Source organism: Vigna unguiculata, chromosome 3, assembly GCF_037176805.1.
Source record: "Vigna unguiculata cultivar grain cowpea cultivar isolate G323 ecotype 2 chromosome 3, ASM3717680v1, whole genome shotgun sequence".
NCBI lineage: Eukaryota > Viridiplantae > Streptophyta > Magnoliopsida > Fabales > Fabaceae > Vigna > Vigna unguiculata.
In genome coordinates, this window is record NC_140794.1 from 50,088,254 (window position 1) to 50,108,081 (window position 19,828).

Sequence of the window (19,828 nt, forward strand, 5' to 3'; positions counted from 1 at the left end):
CGCTTTGATGGTTCAGATGTTTTGCAATGGATTTTCAAAGCTGAGCAGTTTTTTGATTATTACAAAACGCCGGATGAACAACGACTACTTATTGCTTCAGTTCACATGGACAAGGACGTTGTTCCTTGGTTCCAAATGCAGTCTCGAACGAATCCTTTTCACACATGGATTGCTTTAACTCGTGCTCTTGAACTTGAATTTGGCCCTTCACCATATGAATGCCCCCGTTCAGATTTGTTTAAATTGACTCAAGATGGCTCCGTACATGATTATTACGTGAAATTCACAGCTCTTGCAAACCGTGTGCAAGGTGTTACCGGTGAAGCATTGCTCGATTGTTTTGTTGGCGACTTACAACAGGATATTCGTCGTGATGTTTTAGCTCAGGCCCCGACCACATTAATGCGATGCGTTTCATTAGCCAAACTGTATGAAGAAAAATATGGACATAAATCACACACAAGTTACAAATTCCATCCTAAACCCCAAACACAAGCTACAAATATTAGCCAAGCCTCCCAGTCCCTTAAGTCTAGTACCCTCCCACCCTTACTTCCTAAACCTACGTCAACACATCCTTCCAAAAATTTTACTGTGAAAAAAATGTCTCCCGCTGAAATGCAATTACGAAGGGAGAAAGGTCTATGCTTCACGTGTGATGAGAAATTCACTCCCTCTCATAGGTGCCCCAATAAACAGTACCTATGGCTGCAATTAGAGGAGGAACATGATGTTACTGATCAACCCAACTCTTCTGTTGAGGATGCAGTGGATGAGATTCCACCTGTGTGTGAACCCCATTTGTCATTTAATGCCTTAAAGGGCTCTGCTGGGATTGGAACAATGAGATTTCAAGGAATTCTCAATGGGTTGCCTATTCAAATTCTTCTAGATAGTGGGAGTTCAGATAACTTCCTACAACCAAGGATTGCCAATTATCTGAATTTGTCGATCCAACCAATACATAATTTCAATGTCTTGGTAGGTAATGGTAGCACTTTAGTTGTTGAAGGATTCATCAAAGATCTCGAGGTCACCATCCAATCACATTCCTTAATGCTGCCAGTATACTTACTTCCCATATCCGGAGCTGATTTAGTCCTTGGTGCGTCATGGCTGGCCACTTTGGGAGCCCATATTTCTGACTATAGCACCCTGACATTGAAATTTTTGCTGAATGATCAATTTGTTACTCTACATGGAGATCATATCAAGCTCCCTACTCAGGCTCAATTTCATCATTTTAAAAGACTGCATACCACTAATTCCATTGCAGAGATGTATTCCGTACATATTCAGTCTCCCAGAGTCCTTCAAGATCAATTTCTCGAGCTGCCTACTGATGTGGAGCCAGAAATAGCCTTGTTGCTGCACACATATCAACAAGTGTTTGATGTTCCCTCTGCTTTACCTCCTCCTAGATCCCACAATCATGCGATACCTCTCATACAGGGTGCCAATCCTGTTAAAGTTAAATCCTATCGGTATCCTTTTAGTCAGAAACAGCAGATTGAGAAAATGGTCCAAGATATGTTGCAGGAAGGTATTATTGTTCCAAGCAATAGTCCCTTCTCTTCCCCTATCATTTTGGTGAAAAAGAAAGATGGCACTTGGAGGTTTTGCACAGATTATAGGGCCTTAAATGCTATAATAGTGAAAGATAGCTTCCCTATTCCCACAATTGATGAATTGATGGATGAGCTTCATGGTGCCCAATACTTTTCCAAATTGGATCTTCGCTCAGGCTATCATCAAATTTTAGTAAAGGAGGAAGATAGGCATAAAACCGCTTTCCGTACTCATCAGGGTCTATATGAATGGCTGGTTATGCCATTTGGGTTAACAAATGCCCCGGCAACTTTTCAATGTTTGATGAATGAGGTGTTTAACAAGCTGTCTAGAAAATGTGTTCTGGTGTTTTTTGATGATATATTGGTCTATAGCCCCACTTGGGTGACCCATTTACAACACCTTGAGATGGTCTTACAGTTGCTGCACGAAAATAAGCTCTATGCCAAGCTCTCTAAGTGTTCGTTTGGTCAACACCAAGTCGAATATTTAGGACACACGGTTTCTGGCAAAGGCATTGCTATGGAAAACAGCAAGATACAAGCTATATTGGCTTGGCCTGCTCCTACAAACGTTAGACAATTGAAAGGGTTTTTGGGCCTTTCAGGTTATTATCGAAGGTTTATAAAGGGATATGCAGCTCTGGCGGGACCATTAACGGAGCTCTTAAAGAAAGATAAATTCCATTGGCAAGAGGAGACTTCTCGGGCTTTTGCAAAATTAAAGGAGGCTTTAACCCAAGCTCCTGTACTTGCTTTACCGAATTTTTCCTTGCCCTTTGAATTGGAAACTGATGCGTCAGAGGTAGGTATTGGTGCTGTTTTAAGCCAGAACTCGCATCCTATTGCTTTTTTCTCAAAGAAAATGACTTCCTCCATGCAAAATCAATCTGCTTATGTTCGGGAATTTTATGCAGTAACTGAAGCAGTAGCCAAGTTTCGGCACTACCTATTGGGGCATAAATTTGTGATCAAAACTGATCAGAAAAGCTTGAGGACTATTATGGATCAAAAATTGCAAACTCCTGAGCAGCAAAAATGGCTGCACAAATTACTGGGGCACGAATTCACGATTGAATACAAACCAGGTAAAGAGAATGTTGCAGCTGATTCTCTTTCGCGATCATTTCACATGGCATGGTCTCAACCCATTTCTCAATTGTTAAACTCGTTAAAGGAAGCTCAACAACAAGATACAGAATTAAAACGACTCTTTGATTCTTGTTCTATACAAACACTAAACCACATTACTCCATCAATCAAGGCTTGTTACTTTGGAAGAATAGAATTGTGATACCTGTGGGCCATGCTCTGTTACAGACCATATTACAAGAGTTTCATAGCTCCTTAATTGGCGGACATGCTGGTTTTGCTAGAACGCTAGCTAGAATTTCGGCTCAATTTTATTGGCCATGCATGCATAAGGACATCACGTCTTTCGTCCAACAGTGTTTGATTTGTCAACAGGCTAAAAGTGCTACTACCTTACCTTCGGGTTTGTTACAACCCTTACCTATTCCGGATGCAATATGGGAAGATTTGGCCATGGATTTCATTACTAGCCTACCTTCATCTCATGGCTTCACTGTGATCTATGTGGTGGTTGATAGACTATCTAAGGCAGCTCATTTCATGCCACTGAAAACTGATTACACGAGCAAAGTAGTAGCAGAGGTTTTCTTTAAAAATGTAGTGAAATTACATGGATTTCCTAAATCCATTGTATCGGATAGAGATAAAGTGTTCACCAATCAATTTTGGAAATATTTGTGGCAATTCAGTGGCACCACATTGCAAATGTCATCGGCATATCACCCGCAATCGGATGGCCAATCTGAGGCCCTCAATAAGTGTTTGGAACTGTATCTCAGGTGCTTTACTTTTGATTCCCCAAGAGAATGGTCCAAGTTTCTGCCATGGGCAGAATATTGGTATAACACAGCCTATCATACAAGTGCTTGTATGACACCTTTTAAAGCTATGTATGGTCGTGATCCTCCCCAGTTATTGAAATATGTCCCTAATGCTAATGATCCAATTTCTGTGAAAGAACAGTGGTTGACAAGAGACATCCTATTACAAAAGTTGAAAACGAATTTGCAAAGAGCACAACAGATTCAAAAGAAGTATGCTGATCAGAAAAGACAAGATATGCAGTTCGCAGTGGGTGATTTGGTCTTGGTTAAATTGCAACCCTATCGATAGCAGTCATTAGCTTTGAGGAAGAATCAAAAGCTTGGTCTCAGATATTTTGGTCCCTTTGAAGTCATGCAGAAGGTGGGACACGTCGCTTACAAATTGAAGCTTCCGGATTCAACTAAAATTCATCCAGTATTCCACATTTCTCAGCTGAAATTGTGTCGTGGAAACCATGATCAGCCTTATGTGCCATTGCCCATTTGTGACTCAGATGTATCTCCTGTCATTCAACCTGTTGCTGTTCTAAAGTCTCGTGTGATACTCAAAGGGAATCAACAAGTTCCACAATCCTTCATTCAGTGGGAAGATGGGTTAGCTGCTGATGCTACTTGGGAAGATAATGCGGTGCTTGCTCAAACTTATCCTCACTTTAACCTTGAGGACAAGGTTAATTTCGATGGAGGGAGAAATGTAAGGAAAAGGGATACCAAAGCCCAAGAGGTGGACTCGCGTGTGGGGTCAGAGGGAAAATTCACGGATGGACACGTGGTGGGAGGCACAAAAAGCATGACGAGAGGCAAAGGCGCACGATCCAAGAGAATAAGCACCAGGCTGAAAGATTTTGAATGGGGTATTCATTAGTATAAAGGCAATAACCGTTAGGAGAGAGGGGGGGAATATTATTCTGGTCTGTTACGTTTTGCTTCTCTCTCTGTTTTGCATTTCTCTTTGTTACGTTGTGCCTCTGTTTTGGAAAACAGTTTGTCCTGGATTGCAGCGTTCTTTTTATGAGATTTCTTACTATTCTTCATTCATGGAATAGAAGAACTTTTCTCTGCTACGTAAATTGTTTACTTTAAGTGCTTTCATTACACCAATATCATCCCAAGTCCAAGTACCATAAAAAATCCATTAAAAGAAAAGAAAAAATAGTCTTGCATGCGTTTAAGCTCATTTGTGATCAAGAATCAAATACGCGCTCTCTGCAATCACAGTCTTTAGAAGTTTCAGTGAGGAACTATTGACTGTGACCTTCATCGTGAACCACAGCTGCATCTGCAGCTTTACCTTCTACATTTTGGTCATTAGGCGTTTCCAACCCAGTTCTTCTGCAGACGGGGCAAACGTTCTTGCGGTTGAGCCAAGTTTTGATGCAATCAAAGTGAAACTTGTGCACACAAGAATGCAGCTTCCCAATACCCTCTCCGTTGCAAAATTCTTCCTATAAACATTGTAATAGAAAAATTAATACAACACTAAGATGTGAACATGCACACAAATTCCATACAAGAGGAGTTATGGAAATAATGAATGAAAAAGTATGACTGACCATACAAACGATGCATTTTTCTTTATTTTGTTCTGAATCATCTCCATCAACAACCAAGAAAGTTTCACGCTCCATGTATTGCGTTATCGTTTCAAGACTCAGGCCAGTGGATCGCGATGATGTCTCAAATAGTTCAGGGTGCTCTCTCTGCCTCAATTAATACTTTTTAGAACAATAATCAAGCCAAATATTTTATTCTAAACTAGATTGAAAATCTTCTCTTAACTAGGAAAACAAATGCAAATGCATTGCTTCCTTTCAGATTAGACTTTAAGAAAATACCAAACATAACTTGTATATGAACTTTTTAAGTTTATTCTCGGAAAATAAATGGAAAAAAGACCAATTCTAGAAGGAAGAGGAGTTTCAGAGATGGTCAATGAAACGATGTTTGATTTTGATAGATTTGAGGAGGCAATTTGGAGGTATAAACGTCCCCAAAGTCAAGGCCTAATTCAATTTCGAAGTTTATCTAAAGTTTTGGAAGATTACACGGAAGAAGAAAGAAAAAAAAGAGAGAAAGTAGAAGATATGATGAAAAATGTATAGAGTTAGATAAAAGAAAAGGTGACGATGAAATAGAAGAGAAAATTAATGGATGAATATATTCATACCTCAAACGCACGTAACACAAGTGAGTAGTCAAGAATCATCAACTCCTATAAGATATAGACATAAGACATGTTTAATTACAATGATTATAAAAGTAAGATGGGAATTTATAAGCAGAATTACCTCATCAGGATACTAATATATTATAATACACACTCAGAGGATTAAAAACAAAAAGAAAAAAAATATTAATTAACACCATCTCTTGTTTCGACATCTATTTGACGATAGGCTTTTATAATAAAATATTATATTAACATAATAAAAATAAATTATTATGATAAAATAATAACTTATAAAGGTATGATCGAGTTGAGTGTAAGAGAAAAATTGAAGTGTTAAAGTATAATAACCCAAAGAAAAGAAAGGTAGAATGAGCAAGTGGTTGACGAGAAAAACATGTCATTGAAAAATAAGAAAAAGGATAGAAAGCATACTTTAGAATTGAAAAAAAAAGGTGTGCAAAGTTTGTTTACCAATTTATTTAATTTTATAGTAAGTTTTTTACAACAAATCGGTTGAAATTAGATTCAAAAGGATGTCGAGTTGTGCGAAAATCTACCTCGAACCTGAGAGCTTGACCATCGCTTAAAGAATTAAGGAGAGATTGAACCTGTATGAAACAAAAAAGATATATTAAAAAATTTACTAAGTGAAAGATAAATTTTGTTACCAAATAAATTAAAATGGTAAATTATCTGTAATTTTTTTTATCAGCTAAAAAAGCTATATAATTATCATAGAATACTTGAGAAATTTAACTTATATATAATATATGTACAATAGAAGATTTTACAATTAAGTTCAATGTTTTTTTTTAAATCTTTCTATATTAACTACAAACTAACTATGGCTGATACTCGTGCCTCTTATAATATTTAAATTCTTTCTGACTAAAAAGAAAAGATATTTTTTCTATGAAAAGATATGAAAATGCATAATGAAAGTGGTGAGCTTACTAAAACGTATGCTATATATAGGAAGACTAGGATTACTTTCTAAACACACGGCACCACAACAATTATTTTCCACTCAGGATTCATGACTAAATCCTCTCACACCATTCGGAATGAGTTTTAACAATAATAACAGGGATGAACATGCATCATACAATTTAACACCTTAAAGATTGAAAATAAAGAGCTACAGGCATAGTAAGTTATTATGATAAGAAGGGTGATAAGAATTAAGAATGTATGTCGAATGCATGTTTCTGAAGTATGGATATAATACCATACACACATTACATATATATAGATATATATATATTTTGACAACTATCATATATTCAATACTACCATTATGCAAGTCAGGGAATAAATTGAGCCTAAAAAGGAGTGCTAGCAAGAAAAATACCAGATTTTTGTAATTATAAGGATTGAATACCTCATTTGGAAGTCCTCTTCTGGTTTCCTCAGAAGGAAATTGTGGTAGCGGAAAAGCGGGTTCATGAATGAAAATGGGTGGAATTGCAGGTGATGATGTTTGCATAAGACTCTGGAGATTCTGAGTGGCAGGACTAATTACTGCACCAAAATGGTGCATTCCTCCTGAGCCCTGTGGAGGAAACCAAGTTGAAGAGCTTGCATGATCAGTCAGAGGGTGGTAAGTATTCGCTCCACCAATACTAACTCCGCCACCATTGCCCACAATTCCAGGCAGTAACTGCACTGCTTGCAATTCCGGGGGTTCGAACGGATGGGGGACAACAAAAGCAAGACTCCTTCTAGCAGTATCTCTATCAGTATCAACGTAAGACCAGTTTGGTCGATAAGTGGGAAAATTACCCATTGATGTTACGACCGGACCAAACATGTAGCTCCCACGTTCATAAATTGGAGCTATAATATCCATTCCAGCGTGTGGAAAGGGAGAGGATATTGAGTGAGGAGCATTCATGGCGGTCATGGTGTTTACGGTCAAGGCAGGATTAGACATGAATGGAGTACTGTGAAAAGATGGAGGCTGAACGGGGTGTGAGGGTTGGAAAGATGAGTGAAGGGAATGTGTTGAAGTATAAGGTTGAACATGAGAACCTGTTGTATGATTAGTATTATCCATGGAGTCAGCTCTCATGTTGGTTGATGGAATCGTTGTTCCTGCACTCTGTGGAATCACATTGCGGGTATCTCTCACCTGAGACCGAGTATCAAGCCTTTTGGGTTCCTCTATCTGTCGAGAAGCACTTTCAGGGAGGCTTCTTTTTCTTGATATGTTGTTGACGCTGTTTGAGTCGCTTTCATTCACGCCAAGTGCAACAATGTTTGAACTTGGATCCATGGCAGGAGATATTGTTGCAACCTCAGGGATCATGTCAAAGTTCAGATACCTGTCTACATCTTCTTCCTCAGGTGGTACAACATTAGGGTTTTCCTGAAGTGGAACATCAGTTGTGGCACCAATGTTGTAGGCTCCTTCTTCAGGGAGATTCAATACTGGCTGAGGAAACGTGCGGTCCATAACCAAGTAGGGAAATAAGGGATGTGGCATCTCCTGTGAATGACCAGAAAAGTGAGGCCTCGTATAATTTTGGTTGTTTGCATTAGCTTCTCCAGCTGAGCCACCTTCAACAAAATGGACATCAAATAGTTAAAGAGTGTTCACAAATAAATGTTCGACAGAGGAATGAGCTCACCATGAGGGTTCATCGTTGCTAAATTCACTTCTGAAGACCGAAGATCGGAAAGACAGTGATGAAAACTAGGTACTCACTCACTAAACCTGCGTGAGAGACATAAGAAAATATTATTTCAAAACACTGATCAAATATTATTTGTCATTGCTGGCAATGTACTCAGCAGTGTCACCCAGCGGTGTCACCCAAAATAATTTTTTGACTGCTAAATTTTGATAACTTTTTCTTATAATTTTAAGTGTCATTTTTTAAATGGTCTTTCATTTTTTTTTTTCATTTTCAATATTCAAAACTACTTAGAAGATGACACCTCATGTTATAAAAAAAATATCAAAATTTAGTAGTCAAAATATCATTATTCTTCAGAATAATATATATGAAAGGAAAGAATTAATAAGTTTAGGTCTTGTAAATATATGAATAATGTTGGATAAATTTGTTATTTAATTGCTGAAAATGGAAGTCAATGTTTAATTGTTATCAATTTATGGTATCAAACCAAAAATCTAAGAGGAATTTTATATGATTGAAAAAAAAAGAGAGGCTATAGTTGTTTTTCCCTGTTAGCTTATCGTTGCCCTCCAGTAATAAACATAAGAACGGGGACAAGTGATTTTTATCCTTGCCCACGTGATAAATTATATCTCAATACTTATAATGATATATGTAACACATTGTGAATGTTGCAGATATGTTTATACATATGAATGAAAAAGCTGCAAACTAGAATAGTCGTTCGAAAGATTGTAATTTGAATCTTCCTAATCTAGAGGATATTATACTTCATCAATTATAATATCAGAAGTGCAATGTAAAAATACAAGGGTACTATAACCGGGTTACAATAATCATTTGTATAAGGAGAGAATCAACAGGCATAGTTATATATGTTACACGTTTATAAGGCTCAAAGTACCCTAAATACTATATTATATATTATATATTATATATGTATACATATTTTTGCCGACAAAAAAAATAGTTAAATATGTTACATTGGAAAAACATTATTTTGGTGCAATTATTTTTTAAAATTAATGAAATGTAACAAATTTGAAAAAATTAGGAAAGTGGGTAAGTCATGTCAATTGAAGTAGTTTCAATTTGAGTTCAAAATAACTTTAAAATTGAAGTAGTTTTAAGTGAGAACATTTTAAACTCAAGTAATGCCAACTTATCACGACTTCTACTAAAAGTGAACTAAAAAGGAAAAATTTATTCTTATTTTCATACCCAAACCCATGAGTTATAAAATGTTTGTCTCATCCTCATTGTATTGGATAACGGGTATACATCAATACTCATATGCATACCCGCTTTCTTACTATTTCAATATCAATTAATTAATTTTGTTAAAATAAAATAAAAATTTTTGCAACGAAAACATAATATGATCAAATATTCAATATCGAAATGATACATCCTCATTCCTTCAATATCAAATATTTAGAAAGAAATTATAATTTTATACATTCCAAATTAAAGTACCGAATAAATTTTCATAAGAACTTAACATTTATTAAATTTGTAAACATTAACGAAAAAAATTTGATAAAATTTAACAATAATTTTTAAAAGTTTCAAAAAGAAAATAGATATTCAAATTTAAAAATATTTTAAATGTCTCTCTTTACTCCCATTCTTTAAGTTCTAATAATTATTTTTCTTATATACTAGTACACATTATAATACACCACTTGAATGAAATTACGCAAAAGACAAAAATTAAACTAATAATAATTAACATAGATTTTTCACCTTTTGAACTATAGTATCTGATAGATGATGATAAACAAGATTTATGACACTGACATTAAATTATTATATTATAGCTAGTAAATATTTTTTTTATATAATTATAGTTATATAATTACACTTGTGATAATGAATTAGAAAATAAAAATAATTATATAAAAATTACAAAACACTATTTTACATGAAAATAAGAAACAAATAAAAATATTAAAAAGAAGTGAAAATAATCAAATTTGTGTCCCAAAACAATTTGATACATCTTAGAATGAATTCGCAAAAAAAAAAAACAAATATAAAATTAATAATATATGATAAGATGAAAAATATATTAGAGATCTAAGAAAATTTTTAGATAACAAATTTAGTAAATGAAGAATTTATGCTATTGAACACTTAAATAGAGAATTAACATTATCATGTGAAAAAAATAATAAATAAAAATATTATTGGAGTATAAATATTACATAAATCATTGCACAAAGAATTTAACGGGATAGAACATATCTTGGAAATGTGAATTGATTTCATAGTAAGTCAAACAATTAGAAAAGAGAAAAAAAAGTATGTAGCTAAAAGAAAAAAAGTTATAAAATTAAGGACTAAAAATTATTTTCATTATATAATAAATTATGAATATTTTAGTAATTTAAACGGAGACGTGAATGAGGACGAGAATGAATATTACGATGGTTATCAAGACATGAACGAGACGAATATATACATATTCATCTCAATCTTCATACCCAATTGAAAAAATCGAATATTACTTATATTCATATTGAAATAATATAACAAATTTTCATACTAACTTACAACTTCAACTTTAAAAATATTTTAAACTAAAGTTATGACACCTTGATATGATCCGATTACATCACAAAATTGTGCCACCTTGACATTTTCGTAAGTTTTTTGAAGTCCGACTCATTTTGACAATTAAAAAAAGGAAAACGTTTTGACTGTTGTACACACCATAGATAGAAGAAGGCTTAACTATTACTTAAAAGAACATGCAAGCAGGAATTATTAATCAAACATGATCATAATAAAATTTGCATTGCAGATAATTAAAAAGGCTCTATATACATTAAATAATTAACATTAAAATTCATAATCATACATGTAAATTAACAATAAAAGTGGGTGTACCTTTTTTCGTTGTTGGACTTCAAAGTTACGAAATCTAACTTGAGAGTTTAAAGTTTTCTTCTTTCTCCGGCTGCAAAAAATCCTTCCTCAGAGATCGAGCAAAATTGTGCCAACACCTAATTTACAACTCATTTTTCCTTTATTATTTTAATAATTAAACTTAAAAAATAACATCATTTATAAAAAAGGGTAATAATGGTAAAAACGAAAAAAATATATGAGAATTTCCCTTAAGAAATAGATGAGTAAAATAAAAGCATAACTTAAAAACAAAAAATCAATAGGAATACTTGATGCTATAATTATTTTGGACATACAATTTTGATCCATAAGAATTAGAGTACCCTTTGCACTCTAAGCCATAAAAAATTATTTTGCTTCAAAAAACCATTTTTGACAAACGAAAACCCTAAAAACCCAATCGGTTAGGGCAAATCTGTTAATAGAAAAAAAGAAATGGGTCTCTTATGACATTAAAGGTCAGATCAACGAAAATAAAGCATGCATGAGTGATCTGAAATAACACATCAACACACATATCAAAAACCCATCTTTTGAGAAAAAAACCAACAATCAGAGGGGGAAATAAGGGAGAAAAGAGACCCATTATAACAGCATAAGTGAGATCTGTATAAAGAAGAGGAAGAAATGAAGAGGGTACCCATGGACTTTTTTTCGTCACTTAGTCTGTGGAGGAAGTTCTTTGAATGTTGAAAAGTTGAACTGAATAATCAAGAGTGAGGTTTGTTTGATTAAGCATAACTAGAGAGGTTTGTGTTGCAAACGCAGAATTTGGGTTATTATATATAGAATTCTGATTCTTACGTTGGTTTTACATGAATGGAATGGAAGCTATTATTTTGAGAAACGCATATGAAGAATGCTGACAGATGGAACTACCGACAAAATATCCAGATGCCATCGTCCTGTCTCTCACTCTTTCACTCACCTTTTCCACTCTGCTCCGCTAGGCTTTGGAGTTTTGTGAACATTTTGCTGAAAATCTTCATTTCTTTTTTCAAGAAAACATGCAGTCAATAAATAAAATATGGTAAACATTAAATCCTCTTTTTCAAAAGAAAATAGTAAATATACTCATTTATTTATTTTGTTAAAGAGTTTTGAATATTTTCTTTCCACTCCTCTTTCAAAATGTCGTGTTTTAAAATTTTTATTTAAATTCATTTTTAACTTTTGTTATTTATATGTTTAATCTTTTATTTAATTTTTAATTAATGTAACATTAGAAAAAAGAAAAGACAAATGTTTATAAATATTGTATTAAAGTTAAAACATTTATTACATTTATTAATGCATAGTTAATAATGAATGCTGTATTATTTTTAATCTGTTTTAATTATAACTGCCTACAAGCATTAAATAGTTTATTTATTTCTGCTCTTTTTATAGTCATTTGAAACTGTTTTTTTTTCTTTTTAATTTCATTCATCTCTTGAACGTTGGGTGCTTCTTCCTTTTTATCCGGTGATATTTGTCTATAATTGAAGTGGACAGCTGTAGAAAAAAATTACATTACAAAAAACTTTTAAATAGCAACCAATTTTAATAATAAAAAATAATTAATCACTATATAATGATTAATTTAGATACTAAATTATAAATTAAAAATTATTAGTTTCTAGAATAGTCGGTATTATAAATAAAAAATTATAATTAGTGACCAATTAAACTCTAAATTAGACACTAACATTAGTTATCAAAATTTTGACTACCAAATGAATTAATGTCTAAATTGATTATTAATTAATTATTAATAATTAATTTAAACATTAATTACATGAAACCATTCACATCTTTAGGATATTTTCTCTTTTATTAGAACCTTTGTGAAGTTATGTTCAAATGATAAATGTAATTAAATATTTTTTTATGTCTTATATGTGAATAATTTTAACTCCTTTTTAATACTTTTATTTATTTTTTATTTATCTCACATGAGAATTTTTTAACTTTCAATTTAAATGTTTAATAGCATAAACCATTTATTTACTAGGTTATATAGAACATTTATGTTCTTTATTCTTTTATTCTTAATTTTTGTTTTATTTGAATAACTCTTTTTGTTTTGTTAAAACAATTTTCATTACATATAGTTCAACTAATTTGATATCTAAAGTTCTCTCAGATTTCTAAGATAATTTTCATCTATCATCACCTTTTATTATACATTTTAGAAGTGACAAAACGAGTTAATTTGACCCATTTTGGCCCGTCAAAAGTGAGCTGGAATAGGTTGGCTCACTACTGAAAACAAACTAGGAATGACAACCCACCCCACCATAGGGCGTGCCGACGGGTTGGCAGGTTGACCTGCCACTTTTCTTTTTAAATTTAATTTATAAAGTTTGTTTGTATATATACTTATAAATGAATATTTAAGACATATTTAATCATATAAATATTTTCTAAGCTTTTAATTGATTAATTAATACTTTTAATTGGATAAATTAAAATAATTATTACATTTACATGTTAAATTACTGTATTATAACTAATAATTGAAACTTAATTTATAAGTGTTAATAATTTAAATTATAATAATGTTGCATATTTATATCTTTACAAAAACATAATATAAAAAATATAATATTTTCAATTATATTTAATTTTAAAAAATAGAAACAAATAAATACAAAATAGAAATAGACCATCAAGCTAGACAAGCCAGACCAAAATATCAAGGGGTAGTTTTCGCTCATTTAAACAATTAACATGGACAATAGAATATTCCATTATTGTTCGAAACATTCATCTTTGCATATTCAAGAAATTGTTCTACTTTACTCTCATGTTCATGTGTTGTGCATATAAAATTTATCTAACTCCTATCTATTGTTGTGTGTATAAACCAACACATTTGCTTTTTTAGTTAGAGCTAAGAAATAGTCAAACACACAATCGAATATGTGAACTAAGTTCTACCAACAAACAACCACATGAACAATTAATCAACGGATTGGGTTGTTTACATATCTTAAATTTATGAAAATGAATAAAAACAATATTTGATATTAATTAAATTAATTAATTTAAATAAAACGAAATTTCCAAATTAAATAAATATACGTAATTTTTAAAAATAAATAAATGAAATTACAAAAATGTTTATGATTTTTTTTAAAATATAAAATTATAATTGAATAATAAATTATTAATGTATTCAAAAACATAAATATTATTTATACAATAAAATTTAAATATTTGTTTTCTTTTATGTTATTTAGAATAGTTATTATCATTTCATTCATTAAATACTTTTAATTAAATGACTTAATTTTATCAATTAAAACTCATAAATTAGAAGTTGATCTTATCAATCCCATCTATACATGTCATTGAACAAGTGGCATATAAGTAGCATATGCTTTGATAATGAAGATTATGTTTGTTGTAAAGGGATATTTATGATTTATCAACTACATTTTGTGGTCTAGAGTGCTTTCTTTTGTTGTAGGTGTAGTGTTCAGTTTCTACCAAGGAAGACTCACTTATAGATACCTTTCATGGACGCAACATCATTCATGCTAGAATCATTAAGAAAGTTGTTGTAGTTGTTTAAATAAGATGATAAACTCTCTACAAGCATTATAGAGAAGGCAATTTTTGTGAAGTGAGCTTTTAAGGGAGGATTTGTGTTCTGCTCTAGTATCTTAGTAGATCAATAGTGTTGTGTTCTCCTCTTGGTAGGTTTTGGTTATATACTATAGTTTGTGGTAGTTTTATTTTGTAAAAGAAAAACTTTCATAGACTAGACTTTTTGCTTAAGTACAAATTTTAAGGCCTTCCATATATATTTATATTATGTATTTGAATAATCTTGTATGTATGTGTGTATAAAGGTTAGAGTATTCCAAATACTCTATTATATATATATATATATATATATATATATATATATATATATATATATATATATTTGCCGATAAAAAAAGAAGTTTAGGTGTTTTAAGAGCGAGTTATAATTTAGTTGCAGTATTGTTTTTAATTATATAATTTGTACTAATTAATGAACTTCATCTAGAAGTATAACTGAAATCATCAATAAAGAATTGATTTCAAAATGTTATAATTTTGGTTAAATATGAAAATTTCTCATTTGAGGTAAAATAAAATGTTACTTCTCCATGAATTTTAATAAAAATTAAAATAATTCGGTTAAAAGTAATTTTAAGCAAATAAATAACGTTAAAGTTATATATAAATAGTCTTAACCACCCTCCTCTGTCGATACAAGAGAAAAAGAAAAATTAAAGATTTTAAATATTTTCCAAACCTCTTTACACTTTCTTAAAATCTCTGTCTTTTTACTAAAACAATTATCATGATTAATATCGGAGTTTCCTTTTTCAAATTGTGGGGCTTTCGGGTTAAGATGTTACCTAAGCAAGTATATGGAATGCGATATAGATAGAATCAATTTGAAATAAAAACTAATAAGTAATTAATTAAAATTATATATATATCCTACGAACCAAATATATAAAAGTTGGAAAGTATTTGTTCAGTTGTAAAAGTTCATACATAATATATATCTTTTTGGAGTATGGTAAATTTTATTTAGGTGTCCATGTGACCATACTTACCGTAAAGATGATTATTTATTAAAGGAAGTAGTAAAAGCTCATAATATCTATTTCTCTCTTCTGAATTCTTATTCAAGTATATATACCATTCTTCGGTCATTACGCCTTTCCAACGCGGTTCTTCTGCAAACGGGGCAAAGATTCCTCTGCATGAGCCACTCTTTAATGCAATCAAAGTGAAACTTGTGCACACACAAATGCAGCTTCCCAATATCCTCTCCCCTGCAAAATTCTTCCTATAGAAGGAAAAACACGTTGTAGAAGAAAAATTAATACAGCAATATAAGTAGACACACGTCAAAGTGAGCCAATCTGACTCTCATCACGAGTCCGTTGAAAATATGTGAATCCAACCTGGCTCATTTTATGGTGAGTCAGAAATTTTATAATCCGACTCAACCCACCACAGATTGGTGGGTTTAGTAGGTTGACTCACCAAGTCACATAAAAAATTATTTATGTATTTATTTTTAAGTATTTAAATATTTAAATAATTTTTTAAGCAATATATGAGATGACAATCATAGAAAAATCAAGAATCAATGTCTTCATCATGCTCATCACCAATATATGAATTGTTTTCAAGAAAGTGTTCATATAGTCTAAGAAAACATTGTTAATGGTACACATTTTTTGTCATGCTATTCAACAAAATATATATAAAAAAAACTACACATTTTTGTCATGCTAATTAAAAAAATTTGTTTGTAAGACGGTTGCTTGAGTAATTGACTATAAAGATTATAGTTAAAGATTAAAGTATCAACGTATATAACTTCACAATCAAATTAATTAAAAATTCAAACTATTCAAATATTATTGAACAACATTGTAACATTTAAAAATATGAAATTGTGAACCAATATAATTAGGAGTAGTAAATAATTGTTTAAAAAAAATTGTAAAAATATGTTGGTGGGTTAAGTGGGTCAATCCACCTTCAAACCGGCTCGAATCCGTTTAACCTGTGGGTTAAATGAGTCGGGTTGAGTTCAACTCACTTTAAAAAAACTGAATTGTTTTCAATCCAATCTGGTTTGAATCCGTGATGAGCCGAGTTGACTCACTGGTTGAAATCTATTTTGACATCTCTAACTATAAGAGAGTTATGGAAACCTAATGAATGAAGAAGTAGCACTGACCAGACAGACGGGGCATTTTTCTTTAGTTTCTTCTGAGTCATCTCCATCAACAACCAAGAAAATCTCACGCTCCATGAACTGCATTATCGTTTCCAGACTCAGTCCCGTGAATGCTTGCGACGTTCCAAATGCTTGAGGGTGCTCAATCTGCATCAAATAATACTTTTTAGATAGGACCTCAAAATGCATTGCTTCCTTTCAGACTAAACGTAAGTTGCTGCAACTTTGCAAAAGTTATTCTCAGAACATAAATTATTGAAATTATAATTAAGAGAATTGCTAGTTTAAATCATTACAAGACATCATCGTCTATATATATATATTTAGAACTTGAGTGTAAGAGCATGAAAATCTACCTCGATCACACCGCGACCATCTCTAAGAGAATGAAGGAGAAATCGAAACTGTATGAAAAATAGAATTCCAAACAGTTCACTAGGTGACAGCTAAATTAGTTACCAAATAAATTATGATGGTAAACAAACAAAAATTTGTGCATCAAACTGCGACACAAAGACTCATAAAATTTGCAACTTAAAACATACTTCAAAATTTGTAATAAAACAAGTATACCACTTTAATGCATCAAAGTTTTGTTCACTTTAATTGAGCAAGAATTGTTTTGGACTGAAGGAACTCGATCGCGCCCTTCTGTTGTCATGGAGAGGGTATATATAAAAGTGAAAGAAATGACACTAGTTAAAAGAGATTAATGTTCTTATCTTTCCTATTTACAAATTTTTCAACGACCGTTCCTAGACTCTTATATCTGATCAAAATGGCGTAGTCGAACTAAGTATGCATTGTTTTCGACAGGATCCACATTGCTACAAACCATTGCATGAATTTGTACGATTAAAATATGTTACATTACGTTCCATCACATAACTCATCCACAAATATTGTCAAAGTCCACAACAAATTCAAAGAACTTAATAAGAAAGTTCAACGAAATAAGATAATTTAACTAAATTATCTCGATCGCAATATTCAGAAAGAACTTCAACAATAATAACACGGATAGACATATGCATCACTATTCAACACCTTATAAAGAGAAAAATAATGAACTAAAGATATAAGCAATATACAGTGATAAGAAAAGTGATAAAAAGAATTTAGAAGTGTATGACAAATGCATTTTTGTAGTATAGGATGTAAATACATACATTGACAGATCCTTTTTCTTAATTACAACTGAAGCCACCAAAATATATATGAATATTATCAGCAAAGTTCATATTGATCCCACATTCATATATGGATATAACAACAACTACAATATAATAATAATAATAATAATAATAATAATAATAATAATAATAATAATATTTGTATCACTTAATTATGTGAAGGTAAAAGGAATTGAGAATACCTCAGATGGAAACCCTCTTAGTGCTCCAACAGAAGGAATTTGTGGTACTGGCCTATGATGGTTGTGGGTGCCAGAACTACTTGCTGTAGCAGAAGGGTTCATTCCTCCTGAGCCCTGTGGAAGAAACCATGCTGTAGCACTCAGAGGGTGGTACGTATTCGCTCCAGCATTAGTAACTCTGCCACCATTGCCCGCAATTCCAGGTAGAAATTGCAGTGGTTCCGATTCCGGGGCACCGAACTGACGGGGGAGACCATATAAAAGAGCCATTCTAGCAGTCTCTGGATCAGTATCAAAGTAAAACCTGTTTGGTCGATGAGTGGATGTAACTACCGGACCAAACATGTCATTTCCATGTTCATAAGATGGAATCATATTAATATTATCGACTCTAGCGTGAGGACACGGAGAGGATGTTTGGTTGTTAACGCTGGGGGCAGAACTTGACATGAATGAACTACTGAGTAAAGATAGAGGCCGAACGGAATGTGAGGGTTGGAGAGGAGACAGTTGGGAATGTGATAAGGCTCCGTTGAAAGGCAAACTCGCTTGGCTCGGAATCGGAGCATGATAACCTCTTCTTTCATCATCAGTATTAGTCAGCCCAATTGAAAGAGTACTGGGTGGAGGAAAAGGTGTCCCTGCATTGTTTGGATTAACATGGCGGCCACCGAGGAATTGATGCTGTTGTTGCACCACAGAACGTGATGGTGGTGTCGGGTTCACATAGTTGCTACCTCTCACCTGAGACTCAGTAGCAAGTCTTTTGACCTCTCCTGTCCCTTGACCCATGCTTGAACTTTCACCCAGATGAAGTCCTCCAGAACCATGAGCAGGGACAGATCTTTTTCTTGGAATGTTCACTGAGTTTAAGCTGCTCCCATGCACGCTACGTGCAGGATTGGAACTTGGAATCGCAGCAGAAGATATTGCTGCACCGTGACTACGGCTTAAGCCAACGTTCAGACACAAGTCTAAATTTTCCATTGGATTTGGAGGAGTTCCAGCACGGGAGGAGCTTGAAGAAAAAATGTTTGATTCCGGTGCTACAATATTAAATGGAACATCAGTTGTGGCTCTAATGTTGTTGGCACCTGGTTGAGGGAGATTCATATCTAGCTGAGGAAACGCTTCCTCAGTGGCAAAGAGGGGAAATAAGGGAAGTACCCTCTCCTGTGTTTCACTAGAAAGCCGGGGCCTATAGTAATTTTGGTTGCTTGCATTACCTTCTCCGGCTGAGTCACCTTGAACATGAGGGTTCATCGCTAAATTCACTTCTGAAGGCCCAATACTCACTAAACCTAAATTCCCAAACAACATACTATCAATCATCTTCTAGAAAAAAACTATAAAGTAAAGTTTTCCCATAATGTTTCAAGTGACTAACATATATACACGTATAACACTATAGTACTAAGAAAAAACTATGAAGTAAAGTTTTCACATAATGTTTCTGGTGAATGTCATTAGTGTAATAACAATTATGCCTAAATCTGCCTTATATATCTATATATACATA

At 32.8% G+C, this 19,828-nt stretch overlaps 2 protein-coding genes across 2 annotated transcripts; both read right to left on the reverse strand.

Annotated features, from left to right (window-relative positions):
- Positions 1 to 4,546: 4,546 nt before the first annotated feature.
- Positions 4,547 to 8,297, reverse strand: LOC114175484 (uncharacterized). Its single transcript, XM_028060240.2, has 6 exons — positions 8,285 to 8,297; positions 7,036 to 8,213; positions 6,212 to 6,262; positions 5,652 to 5,696; positions 5,038 to 5,184; positions 4,547 to 4,929 (listed from the first exon to the last, which is right to left on the reverse strand). The coding sequence occupies exons 1-6, from the start codon at positions 8,295 to 8,297 to the stop codon at positions 4,726 to 4,728; spliced, it is 1,638 nt and encodes a 545-aa protein (XP_027916041.1). The 3' UTR covers positions 4,547 to 4,725.
- A 7,390-nt stretch (positions 8,298 to 15,687) lies between these two features.
- On the reverse strand, positions 15,688 to 19,604 carry LOC114174940 (uncharacterized). The gene is made up of 3 exons (XM_028059673.1): positions 18,310 to 19,604; positions 16,935 to 17,081; positions 15,688 to 16,028 (listed from the first exon to the last, which is right to left on the reverse strand). Exons 1-3 carry the CDS (start codon positions 19,570 to 19,572, stop codon positions 15,861 to 15,863), a joined length of 1,578 nt encoding a protein of 525 aa, XP_027915474.1. The 5' UTR covers positions 19,573 to 19,604; the 3' UTR covers positions 15,688 to 15,860.
- Between the last annotated feature and the right edge of the window lie 224 nt (positions 19,605 to 19,828).